Genomic DNA, 13,330 nt, shown 5'->3' with positions numbered 1-13,330 from the left:
CAGAGACTGTTTTTTGTGCTATTTTCTTATCTCTCCAAGTGCCTGCTCCAGTGGAGATAGATAGTTGCTCAGTAAATACATGGAGGTTGATAAAGAAAGGAAAATCCCCCTGCCGTTTGGTTGGGCTGAGGCATCATACCCACAGTCTTTGGTTTCTGGAGTTGAGAAAACCCCCTTTTCCTTTCGGTTCTAATATCATAACATGTAGGTGGCATGTTTGTTTTACAGCCTGGTTTTTGTGACAAAGTACTGTTATCTTTGGGGTGGAAATAGCAAGGGGGTACAGGTACTTAGATCTCACAGCTGGAGTGACCAGGTTATCAAGCTTCGGTGACTTGTCTGGGGTCTGACCCAGAGGACGGCCAGAGCTCTAGTCCTCTAGGCAGCAGCCTTAGCAAAGCCTGCATGGGTGGTTTCCCGAGTTTGAGAAACAGTAAAGAAGATAAAGACCAACTCAGGCCACCCGAAGGCTACTGGCTGGAGTTACACTGATGCAGTTATGGAGGATTAGAGGAAGAAAGGAAAGGCAGAGTTAAAGCCTGTAATGTACCCTGTAGAACACAGTGGTCCCTGAATGAATGCAGAGTAAGAATTGCTTTTTCTTAAAGAGTAATCCCCAAATATTTCCCATGTATTCCTACTACTGGAGCTTACAGACCAACTGAACGTTAGGAATGGAAGGGCCCTCAGAGATCACAATCTAAATATGTCATTATAAAATGATGTAATAGGACTTCTTCGGCAAAGAGTTAACAGAGACCAAACTCAAACTAGCTTGAGTGAGAAAGAGAATTTATGGGTTCACAACCAGAAAGTCCAAGGATATATCTGGTTTAGTTATGGTTAAAACTCAGAGCTCAGGTTAAATTTTTAGGATTGTTTCTCTCCATCTGCTTTCCTTGGTGTTGGTTTCATTCTCAAATAGCTGATTCCCATACAGTTATAGCAGCTCAAGACCAGCTCCAACCAAAGTCCCAGAACTAACTCTGACAGGCCTGTAATAGTGTCAACCTCTGAACTGATAGTACTGAGACTTGGAGCCTCAGCTGGATAGGGACTAGTAGAGTCAGTAACACCCAAACCACATGGATCAAAAGTGGGGGAAGGTGGTCCCCAAATGGAAATTGAAATGCTGAAATTGATTTTTATTTTTAAACAAAGCTTTGTGTTTTCATGGTTAAGTCAGGAGAGTGCCTGGGCAGTAAGATTTGTGATTGCTTTTCTTAGTTACTTTACATTGACATTTTAACTGTCTCCCAGACTGGATTGATTCTGCCCTGAGTCTGTGCTGGTAATTGGTAGCTGAGGTTCTTAGGTCATTGCAAGGATGCCTGGGGTCTGGCCACCAAGATGTAAATGCAGCAGCATTTCCATTGTATGCTTTCAGGTGAAAATGAGAGAGCCCTCTGGCTTGGTCATTTGAGGAGTGATGGATCTGCTGGCCAGGACTTTTTTTTTACTTTCCTTTTTTGAAAAAACAATTTTTTTGAGAGAGAGAGAGAGAGAGAGAGAGAGCAAGCACATGAATAGGGGAGGGGCAGAGGGAGAGGGAGAGAGAGAGAATCTTAAGCAGGCTCACACCCAGCATGGAGCCCGACATGGGACTCCATCTCACAACTGTGAGATCATGGGTCCTTGGCAATTTTTTGGTCCTGCTGGGCTGGGGTGTGTTCTCCTTTCTCCCTAATCTAAATTCTGCAAAGCTTATGGAGCTGCTGCTGTGTCCCTGGTACCAGGTAATTGGGATGCAGACAGAACTAGGATCCTGACCCAAGGAAGGCAGGGAGAAAGGCAGCTTGCAATAGGAGACAGGCCATGAAAGGGGAGTCCTTCTCTGTGCCTCAGAAGTTCTTCCTGTGGACTCCGTTCATGTCCTGACCTATGACCCCCGCCCCATTCTCCTTTATAGTTTCTAGGTCTGCACATATGTAGGCCATGGGCATACATATGGAGAGGCATTAGAAAGCACATGGGCTCTGCAGCCTGGTTGGGATTAAGCCCTGGCTCCACTCTTTCCCAGCAGTATGGTCTTGGACAAATCATTTATCTTCTCTGTGCCTTAGTTTCCTTGTCTCTAAAATCTGACTGTTTAGAGGATTGTTAGGTCAGCATTCTTATGGGTTCCTGTTTGAGAAATAGGTAAGAGATTACATAAAGAGGTTGCTGTGCCTATTTAGTCACCATCTTGGAAGAATGTTAATTATGCTGCTAATTGTCCTTTGGGCTGTGCTAGATGCCAGTGGGAGAGATACTGGGCTTAAAAGCCTTCTATCCAAGCTGGATTGCTCCAGACAGATAAATGGACAAAGAGCAAAAGAGAAAAGGAATAAGATCATTTATTTGTTCAGTAGTATTTATAAAGCATCTACTCTATACCAGTCATTGGACAGAAGTTCTAGGCATATCATAATTGGCCAGATGGGCCTCTGGTCTGAGGGACCTCATAGTCCACTTGGGTGTTAGATGAGTGAACATACAATTATGGTCCAGTGTATTAGTATGACATGTTATCAGCAAAGGTCCCAGTCTAGACTGGGGATATGTGTCTGGGGTGGCTTCCTGGAGGAAGTGACATGTAGGCCAGGTCCCAAAGCACTAGAAGTCAGACAGGAAGAATGAAGGACTAGGTGTGAAAGATGTTCCAGGCCGAGGGAATAGTCCATGCAAAGGCCTGGAGGAAATTTGAGAGTAAAGTGTATTGTTCTTTGGGGAGTCTTGGCTGCCACTGGTGCTGTCTGGAATGGGCTGAATGTGCCTCTTTCGTTGCAGGGACATGGAGAAGGTGGAGCGGCAGGCGGTCCCCCAGGCCAATCACACAGAGTCCTGTCGAGAGTGTGGCCGTGTGGGACCTGGACATGCAAGGGATTGTCCTCACCGCAGCCATGAGGATTCCTTTGGCTTCGAGAGGCGGGAGCAAGAGGAAGAACGTTACCGTTCCCAGAGGGACCCACTGGAGGGCAAGCGGGACAGGAGCAAGGCCAGGTCCCCGTACTCACCAGCTGAGGAGGATGCCTTGTTCGTGGATTTACCTGGTGGCCTGAGAGGCCAGCAAGCACAGCCCCAGCGGGCAGAGAAGAACGGAGTGCTGCCCACCACATATGGCCCAGGAGAGCAGAATGGGACCAGCGGGTATCAGCGGGCCTTTCCTCCCAGGAACAACCCTGAAAAGCACAGCCAGAGGAAGAGCAGCCTGGCCCAGGTGGAGCACTGGGCAAAAGCCCAGAAGGGGGACGGCAGGAGGTCAGTAATAGACTCAGGATGGCTGCTACTAATGAGTGTAATAATGTAATAACGGTAGCCATCATTTACCCAGCACGTGCTGGGTAAATGCTGGCCTTAAACTCTCCACCTCCATTAGCTCCATAAATTCCTGTAACAACCCTGCAAGGAGGGGATGATGTCCCCAGTTTGTACTGGGGACAAAGAAACTGGGGCTTGGAGAAGTGAAGGAGCCTGCCCAGGGCACATGGATAAGTGGCAGAGCCAGAGTGCAGACCCGGGTCTATGAACCTGCCAAGTCTGTATGAGATTATATCAGGTGGCTTTTCTGTTCCCTAACAAGTGTGTCTGGAGACAGTCAGCATGTAGATAGTAACTGATCTCTTACTCTGCTACTTCTCTACATCCGGGAAATATTTGTAGAGTAAATACAGATCCATTTTTAATTGCAGGCACACAGAGAAGTGCTTAGGCACTGTTGACAGGAGGCTTTATCATACCTATTCCTTCAAGAAGCAGTTTTAATGATTCAGAGGGCATGCATCTTTTGCTATTTGCAAAGCACTGTTTGTATTTTATTATAATTTTAGATTAATAAGGGCACTTTTCTGAATGTGAAAAATTCAGGGTGACCTGGCTTCCCCATTTTGTCCTCCTTATGAAGACAGTAAGTTGTGTCACCATCCCCAGGCTTCAAAAACAAACCACTGACTGCAGAAGAGTTAGCAAGGCCCTCATGCATTCAGAAAGCTCCTCAGGGACTAGAGGGGCTGCAGTGATGTGTCACAGCTCAGGCCAAGTCTGCCACAGACTTATCTGCCTGTGATAAACATACTCTAAAATGCCACACTGCATTCTCCCTGTTGGTGGGGCCCAGACTTTCCCCTGTGGACTGTTGTGGCAGGAGTGCTCCTGAGGGAATAGCTTAGGCCTCCTTCTAGGTGTGTGGGTGTTGTGTGCATGTGTAGGTAGCATAACCTCTTTAATCTGGTCTCAGTGGGCAGTTTGTGAGGGTAGATGGTGGAGAAATTACAATGGAAATCCCCCAAGGAATTGGTAGCATTATTGTGGAACAGAATAGGAAAAGGAAGTCCTTTTGTGTTGTAGCTCTCTTCTCATTCCCACCTGGGACTGGCCAGGTGTCAGTTCCATTTGTTCAAATTTTGTGTCTTATTAAAAACAGAAAGCTACTTCCCAAGGACACGGAGGTGGGAAGCTTCTATTCTTGGTGCTGGGCTAGATAGACGCCCCCCTGGGAGGTGATTTTAAGTGCCCTCCCTGCTGAGCGAGGTTGGAAAGTTAGCAGGCATTGCATCGTCCAGGTCCTCCTACTCTTTGGTAAAAAAAAAAAAAACAACTGGATTTTATTTGAAACAGCAGTAGGGGAGCCACTGGAAGGTTTAAAACAGGTAACTGATGTGATCTGATTAATGATTCAGAAAGAAGAGCCCAGGAAAGATGCTGTTGTAATGGTCTAGGATGGTAACAGTGGAAATAGAAAGAAAGAGAAAGATTTGAGATACATTTTGGAGGTTGAAACAGCAAAGCTTGTCAGTGATTTGGATGCTCAGGATGAGAGAAAAGGAGGAACAAGGATGATCCCTAGAGTTTTGACTTGAACAGCCAGGTGGTTACTGAGATGGGGAAGGCTTAGGAGCAAGATCAGGGAGGTGTCAGTGTTCCCATTTTGGTAGCCCTGTTTGAGAAGCCTATTTGCTATCCAGAGGGCGATGTCAGGTAGGCAGTTCGGTATGGATTGTGGTGTTGAAACCTGGTTGGGAGTAGTCAGCACATAAATGGTACCTCAACACTAAGAAGTTAGCAGCAGAAGGGGGATCCGGCAGAGGCAACAGGTGTGGTTAGAGAGAAGCTACTCATGGTAAGTTAGCTATTTCCTCTTGCATGCTGCAACTGCTAAGAACTGAAGTAAATATGGGGCAGGTTAGGGGAGGTAAAGGCAGGAGAAGCTAGAGATAGTGGCAGATAGGAAAGATAAGGATTTAGCCCAGATGAGCCTGTATGTCTTGCTAAAGATTTTGGGTTTAGTCTTGGAGGCCTGTGAAAGCCATCAATGGTTTGAAGAGTACTGGCAAGAAAGAGGCATCAGGATCACCAGGGGAGATTTTCTAGCTTAGATGGTCCTTACTACATCCCAGTTCTAATACAGCAGGTCCATATATATGGTGAAGAAATCAGCCACGTGATTCTGATGTGCCCCAATCAAAGTGAGAATGGGAGTTTTAGTTTCCCCTTACTCTTATAATATTTTTTATTAAAGCAGTATATGCACATAGTTTAAGGATTTAAGTAGTATGACCCCCATCCATCCCTACTTCTGATTTTTGTCCCTTTGAGGCAACCACTTTCAGTTCTTTCAGTCGTTTTCCCAATTTACCTGAAATCAAATAAGATACTTACATTGCTCTTTCTTGATTTTTCAATTTTAGTTATAAATCGACATTCTACTCTAGAAGATAAAGATTGAAGTGTCTTATACCCCACTCTGCCTTTCCAATAGACATACAGTTACCTGTATCCTAGCTTCGCAATATAGCACAATTTTCTAGTCAGTTTTTATGTTATGACAATATAAATATTCACAGCTGGGCCATATAGTATACTATTATTTCATTTGTACAATTTTTGTTTTCTGGTGTTGATAATTTTCATGCTTATAGTTTGCTGTGTTTTTTTTTAAGTGTGTTTATTTATTTTGAGAGAGAAGGTGTGAGTGGGGAAGGAGCAGAGAGAGAGGGACAGAGAGAGAGAGAGAGAATCCCAAAGCAGCCTCTATACTGCCAGTACAGAGCCTGATGTGGGGTTCAAACTCATGAACTGTGAAATCATGACCTGAGCTGTAGTTGGACACTTAACCAACTGAGCCATCCAAGCATCTCAAGTTTTCTTCATTTTCTTTGCACCAGTTATTAATTCATCACCAAATTCATAGTTAGTTCCATGTGTAAATCCCCCTTTGTTTAGAACCTCCAAATCAGTAAACCACTCACAAAAAAATATATATATATATTCAAATACCAAAGGGTAAATAATGAAAGATAAGTGTCCTTCTACTTTATCTCAGAAACCTACTTTCAGTCCCTAAAGACCAACCACCATATTAAGAAAAAGAAACCCTGTCCTTCACCTTGCTTTTTTCACTTAATGTGTCAGTGTATGTGCAAGTCTATATGTAGATATTTGAATATCTCTTTCCATATCAGCACATATAGACATATATCATTAATTTGGAGTAAGCAGAGTATTCCATTGTATGGATCTGCAGTGATATTTATACCATCTCCTACTGATGGACAGTGAAGTTGGTTACAAACATTTGCTGTTATAAACTATGCTGCAGTGCATATCCCTGTCCATTGTCTCTGCATATCAGTGCATGTGTACTTAAAGAACAGATGACTTTCAGTGGAGTGACTGGGTCAAAGGATACATGCCATTTTAATTATGGTAGTTATTACAAAATTGTCCTCCAACAATGCTGTTTCAGTTTATACCTCACCCAAAGTGTCCTTGTCTGTCCATCCCCGTATTGGCACTGAGAACTACTGTTTCAAGTTAACTCCTTGCTCTGATGACACTATGGCAGCGTTTAGATGGAGAAGAGCCTGAAAGAGGAAATGATTGAGTGTAAGCTGGTCCTACCTTGGGTAGGAGATGGGGAGGACCCAAACCGAAGCAGTGAAGATGCTGAGGATTGTGAAGAGGGTTGGGAGGATATACAGATGTTGAGGTTGGGTAGGTATAAGAGTTGGTAAACTGCTTCAACGAGGCCTGGAAGGTGAGGAGGGCCACAGGTAGAGTTAACATTAACAAGTTTGGCTTGGCAAGTAAGTAGATGTGGTACAGCCTGGATGTGAGGTGTTGTAATAACACTCCCCTCCTCACCCGTACCCCTATGTGACTCTAATGTGCAGCCAGGCTTGAGAACCCTAGCTCAGAGTGAGCCATAGCAGAGGGCCAAAGGCAGAATGAGGAGGACTTCCAGCCTAAGGGGTGGACAAAAGCAGTCTCCATGAAGGAGGTGAGCAGGAGACAGGTGATGAAGGGAGTTTCATTTTGAAGGAGTCTGGTTTGTGCTGTGAATGAGGACTTCTCCTTGGCGGGTGGTGCCTTCCCACAAAGCTGGGAGGCACTGAAAGAGTATCTGGAACCTAAGGTCTCTGATCAGTCACTGGGGCTTTTGATTCCACTGAGATTCCTTTTATTTTATTTTATTTTATTTTATTTTATTTTATTTTATTTTATTTTATTTTATTTTAATTTTATTTTATTATTTTATTTATTTTATTATTTGAGAGAGAGAGACGATACAAGTGAGTGAGGGGCAGAGAGAGAGGGAGAAGAAGCAGGACTCACCCTAGGAAAGGCTCGAACTCACAAACCTTGAGATCATGACCTAAGCTGAAGTCAGTTGCTTAAGTGACTGAGCCACCCAGGCTGAGCCCCTCCACTGAGCTTCTGGATGAGCTTGCATGGGCAGACCTGATCTGCCCTTTTCAGTGGAGCTAGGACCTTCAAGTTAGGTCAGGAGGCAGAATACTACAAGAGGAAGACAGGAAGAACCCAGAAATGTGGCCTGGCCAGTGAGAAACTCTTTGTGGCAGGGGCACAGAAAGGACTTTCAAAAGCTGTGTGACTGATGTGCAGTTGTAAGTTGTTGGTTGACCTGTCTCTACATAACTGCTTCCGGCAGCCCACAAACCTATGTCATTCTGCTATACACAATGGCCTGTACTTGGGGCCGGAGGGGCACACAGGAGAGCTAAAAAATAAGTGAGTTGCAAGGAGATGACAGGGTTGGGGAAAGCGTCGAACTGTCCTTAGATATGAGCTGGGAGTTTGAGCCTTTCTTATCTATGGGGCAAGGTGACATCAGGTCTGTAGATGAAAACAATTCATTGGCCTTGAAGGTCATTGAGCACACAGCGAGAGAAACTTCAGTCTAGTGATGGAAGTGGATCTCAATGGGCTGAAAGGTGAAAAGTGAGGAATTGAAGACACCCTTTTGAGAAGAAAGCTGTTAGTCTCTGAGCACGTGAAGTGCACAGTCTCTGATCATTCACTTGTATCTGGAAAGGACTGCATCTTGCATTCCCCGAGTTGTTTTCCTTAAAGGTATATTTGTAATCTCTTACAGTCAAGTGATAAGTAGATCTGGCTGCTTAATAAAAAAGCCTCCTCCATTTGAAAATATAGAAGAGGGATGTCTGTGCTTTATATGATTCAGACTGTACTAATCTTGTTAGATTGAGCACATTAGACATTGCAAGGAGGGTTATTTGGCTGTAATATGATCTCATATTTGTGGCTCTAGACCACACAAGAAATTATTTCTAACTGTTCTTTTAGTACTTGGACATACGTATTATTGTGTTTCACATCATTAAACTCCTTTAGAATGATGTCTTTCGAGGATAAGCTGATGTACCCTTAGAATTCTACATTCTAAGAGATTGTTGTGAAATTCTAGCCTTGCATTTTTTTCTGGGTATTTAAAGTAATTTACATACCCATAAAATAAAAAGGCAGGGGTGGGGGTGGTATCAGGGACTCAGATATTACAATAAGGAACAGAGTCGAAAGTGAAAGTCTTGCACAATTGATGTGGAGGTTAGGGCGAGGAATGTCTGTTGCATAAGTAATTGGTTATGAAAAGTGATTTTACATTTCGATATTACCACTTTGTAGTGGCTATATCAGAATATCCTCTTTAGTGCCTTTTGGAACAGGGAGGCCCCATGGCACAGAGCAGGGTAATGAGGGCAGGAGACCTTGAGCTTTCTTTTTGGGTAAGGCTGGGGTTGGGGGCCGGCAAATGGATCTGCTGTTGGGGGCAGCGCTGCTCTGGGTGCTCTTGCCTATTTCAGGCAGGATCTTTACCTTTCCTTACAAACCTACCTCCTGCAACCCTCACTCCACCCTTGGTTAGTTACCTTGATTTGGCCTCCGGAGCTCACCATTTCACTGAGGTCTTTGGGGTTGCCCCCAAATGGCTAACCCTGGGGAGTGGGGGTGGGGGGATGATAGTGCATAAGCAGAGCCCATAGGCTGGAGGACCAGCTGAGGGATTTGGGGGTACAGCGGTGTGGGGGTACTCTGGGTGACATAGGCACTGGGAGCAGGCTGCAGAACCAGACCAAAGGCTTGTGCAGGTGGGAGCACAGCAAGGACATACTTTGCATAGTCTGAGTTTTGCTTCAGTCAGAGTGAACAGTGGTTGGTGGAGTCATGAACTCCCCAGTGGAAGCCCCTAGCCTGGTTTCTGCCACCGATGCTGTTTGAGGATTCAGCCACTGCCCCCTGCTCAGAGACACATTCCCCTCTGACTTTGGGAAATCAGTAGCAAACCTGCCACTTAGTGGAAGCAGACACACTAGATGGACACACTAGACAGGTCTGGGCCGAAGAGATCTTAAAATTACCTTCTGTAATTGCAAAGGTAACGATGAAAAGAGAAGAAAGCTACCATTTTTGAATGACAGCTATTTCTGATCCCTGCAACAATCTATTACATTCTTAGTATCCCCAGTTTATAGTAGGGAAAGTGAGGACATAAAAGACAAGAAGGAAGTGCTTAAACAAGTTGAATTTAAGATGAATTTAAGAACAACTAGAACGGCACTCCTCAAACTTTGGCCACCCAGAGGGCTTGTTAGAACACAGGAGGCCTGACTCTAACCCCAGGGTTTCTGATTTGGCAGGTCTGGGTGGGGCTCCGTAACCTGCATTTCTAACAAGTTCCCAGGTGCTGATGCTGCCTGCCCATCCATGACCATACTTTGAGTAGCACTGGCTTAGAACAATATCTGGCTGGTTATGCATCAGGACTTTCTCAACCCTGGACATTACCACAGAATGTGAGACATAGTTCCTGCCTTCCGAGGATTTACAGCTTGGCTGGGGAGGAGATGCCTTATGAGGATGAAAAGGTTACATCAATAAAAAGACCTTGGACAAGTTTCCTACCACATAGTCACTAGGTCAGAGCAGAGCAGGAGCCCTGAGAGCTGCAGTATTGCTGACGGCCTCCGTGTAAAGGTCATGGGACAGTGTTGTGGAGAATGAGTGAGATTTGGATGAATAGGGCAAGGGGAGCCCATACAGATAGGGGAGGCAAGAACAATAATATGAGAATAAGGAGAAGTTTCTGCAAGGAGGAAGCTGAGGCTCAGAGCAGTCCGGTAAGCTGCCTAGGGTCATATAGCCAGTGGATGGTAGAGCCAGCATCCAAACCCGGGTCAAGCTATCTTTGCTTTTTCCACTCTGAGAAGCTGTCCGGGTGTGTAGGAGGCCAGATGGGATTAGGGTGAGGCTCTTAGTCCCAGGTTCCAGCAAGTGCAGGGATGCATCTATGCATCTGAGCGGAAGTACCTCTAGCTATTGGGCTCTAGATGCCTGACCTGCCCCAGCCCAGTCCTGGTCCTGGTTGGAGAAGCAGTGAGAAAACAGCAGGACTGCAAGGTGGGTTGGGATCAGGTGCTAGAGAGTGGTGACTACTAAAGGGTTTGGGTTTTATTTTGTAAGCGGTGGGGAGCCATTGAACTTTTTGGAGCAAGGCAGTAATTGGACCCAAGCAATTGACTGTCTACAGTGTGGACACTGGTTAGGAAAGTCTGAGTTGTCTGGGGGAAGATGATTAATCAGTGTCTGGACTAGAGTAGTAGAAAAAGAAAAGAACTGGTACCAGACACTTCCTTTAAGAACCTCCAGAACTTGATGTGAGGATACCAGCAGAGGGCAAGTCTTTATGACCCAGAGAATTAGGAGGCATTTCCTAGCAATAGGCACACCTGTTTGGAAGAGCTGATGAACAGCAGGAGGGAGAGGAGGAGGCAGGTTCCCTCATCTTGCACTTGAAGTGGTGGGTGTGGGGCAGCCGGGTTGCTTGGAAGGGGGGTTGATATTCCAAGGTTGTTGGAGAACAATGGTTTTGGAGTCCTCTGCAAAGGGAGGGAGTGACTGAGGTCCTGGGGTCTGCATTGATTGTTCTTTGGGGTTCTTAGCGGGCTCCCTCGTGTGCCTGGCATTGTGGATTTACTTAACTATGTTTCCAAACACCTGGCAGATGTCATGCTGTTCATCTTACCCATTTTTCTCCTTTTTCCTTTCTCCTCAGCCTGCCACCGGACCAGACCCTTCCCCGCCAGGGCCCCAGCCAGTCCCTGTCCTTCCCGGAAAACTACCAGACCCTTCCTAAGAGTACCCGACACCCCTCAGGGGGCTCCTCGCCCCCTCCCCGCAACCTGCCGAGTGACTACAAGTATGCGCAGGACCGAGCCAGCCACCTGAAGATGTCAAGCGAGGAGCGCAGGGCACACCGGGACGGCACCGTGTGGCAGCTCTACGAGTGGCAGCAGCGCCAGCAGTTCCGGCACGGCAGCCCCACGGCGCCCATCTGTGCTGGCTCGCCAGAGTTCCCTGACCAGGGCCGGAGCAGGAGCATGCTGGAGGTGCCCCGCTCCATCTCTGTGCCTCCGTCTCCCTCGGACATCCCTCCTCCGGGCCCCCCGAGGGCCTTCCCACCCAGGCGGCCACACACGCCGGCAGAGAGGGTCACCGTGAAGCCGCCGGACCAGCGGAGGAGTGTGGACATCTCGCTGGGGGGTTCTCCCAGCAAGGCCCGGGGCCACACCACCAAGGTGAGACTCTGGAGGGCTGCCCTGCAGCTGGGGTTCAGCCCTAATGCTCAGTTTGAACCCTCACGTGGTTTAAACACAAATTTGAGCAATTTTGAATAATGATAGGTGATACCTGTGCAGTACTTTTAGGGCCAGGTGTAGTACAAAAGGCCTGACTTTAATGCTTACAAGAGCCCTCTGATGTAGGTGCTCTTATCATGCCCGCTTCACAGATGAGAATAAGAGATGAAGAACCACACAACTGGAAGTCTGCTTCCTTGCAGCTTGGAAGGCAGAAAAGATACCTGTGTTCAGTTGGTTCAATAATTTTTAATAACCCCAACTTCAGCTTTATCTCTCCAAGGGGCTTTCCCAGTTTACACTGTTATATCCTGGTGAGAAAGATGTGGAGCCCCATTTCACAGATGAAGAGGGACAGTGCTGTGTGGCAGCCTGTTCTGGTGGAGAGGGGCAGAGGTTCTGGACCGCAGGGTGACTGCCTGTCTCTCCACCGTAGAACTCTTCTCATGTGGACCGACGCTCCATGCCCTCCATGGGCTACATGACCCACACTGTCAGCGCTCCCAGTTTACATGGAAAATCGGTAAGCCACTCCTCCTCTCCCCACCACCCCCACCCCTACGAACGCGATGCAGCCTGCGAAGTACCACCTCACTGAGTTTGCTCTCCCCACCCCCACCCCACACCAGTCAAATGCAGTGTGCAGGGCAGCTGTCAACCCCCACTTTAGAAATGAGGAAACTGAGGGGCGCCTGTGGGTGGCTCAGCGGGTTAAGTGTCCTACTTTGGCTTGAGTCATGACCTTATGGTTCGTGGGTTCAGGCTCCACATCGGGCTCTCTGCTCTCAGGGTAGAGCCTACTTCAGATCCTCCGTCCCCTTCTGTCTGCCCCTCCCCTGTGTGTGCGCGCGTGCACTCGCTCTCTCTCTCAAAAATAAATATTAAAAAAAGAAGAAGAAATGAGGAAACTGAGACTCAGAGAAATTGAATGACTGGCTCCATGTTATCCAGTTGGCATGGGTCCCCAGATCAGAGGAAGAGCTTGGGGGAAGTGGAGGAAAACGTGGGCTTTTCCTTTCTTTGAGGCAGCATTTTTTTGCCTGCAGCATTTTCCAGCCACCCGACTTTCTCCCATTAGCTCCTCTCCTCTCGTCCTGGTCTTTGCTTTGCTTAGTTAACTTTGTCTTCAAAGCTTGAGTCTGGGTGAGGTTTCACTGTTGGTTGCTGTTTCCTGAAAAGAAAAAAAAACAACAAAAAACCCCCGCTTCCTGCAGCCTCTTTTCTGCCAGTGCCTTTGTTTGTCCTGATGACAGAATTAATGCAATAATTACTTCATGGTGTCACATCAGTGCTGTCCCGGCACCGGGGTGAAGAGTAATTATAGCGTCGTGCTCCTGCGGTGGCTAATTTCCTCATGATGTGTCTACACACCTGCAGCTGGAGGAGCTCTCACT

The 13,330-nt window shown here is 46.8% G+C and overlaps 1 protein-coding gene across 3 annotated transcripts in view; it reads left to right on the top strand.

The window, feature by feature from the left end:
- PLEKHA7 (pleckstrin homology domain containing A7) overlaps nucleotides 1-13,330 on the top strand; it is a 219,311-nt gene that overhangs the window by 168,543 nt on the left and 37,438 nt on the right. For all 3 annotated transcript variants that reach the window (XM_042958733.1, XM_042958732.1, XM_042958730.1), the window contains exons 10-12: nucleotides 2,770-3,240; nucleotides 11,354-11,876; nucleotides 12,373-12,459. In XM_042958733.1, coding sequence (XP_042814667.1) covers nucleotides 2,770-3,240; nucleotides 11,354-11,876; nucleotides 12,373-12,459 — 1,081 coding nt within the window. The remainder of the gene's footprint in view (nucleotides 1-2,769; nucleotides 3,241-11,353; nucleotides 11,877-12,372; nucleotides 12,460-13,330) is intronic.

The sequence above is a fragment of the Panthera tigris genome, chromosome D1 (genome assembly GCF_018350195.1).
Source record: "Panthera tigris isolate Pti1 chromosome D1, P.tigris_Pti1_mat1.1, whole genome shotgun sequence".
In the NCBI taxonomy this organism is placed as follows: domain Eukaryota; kingdom Metazoa; phylum Chordata; class Mammalia; order Carnivora; family Felidae; genus Panthera; species Panthera tigris.
The sequence above is the reverse complement of the archived record's forward strand: the minus strand, read 5'-3'. Positions and strand labels throughout refer to the sequence as shown.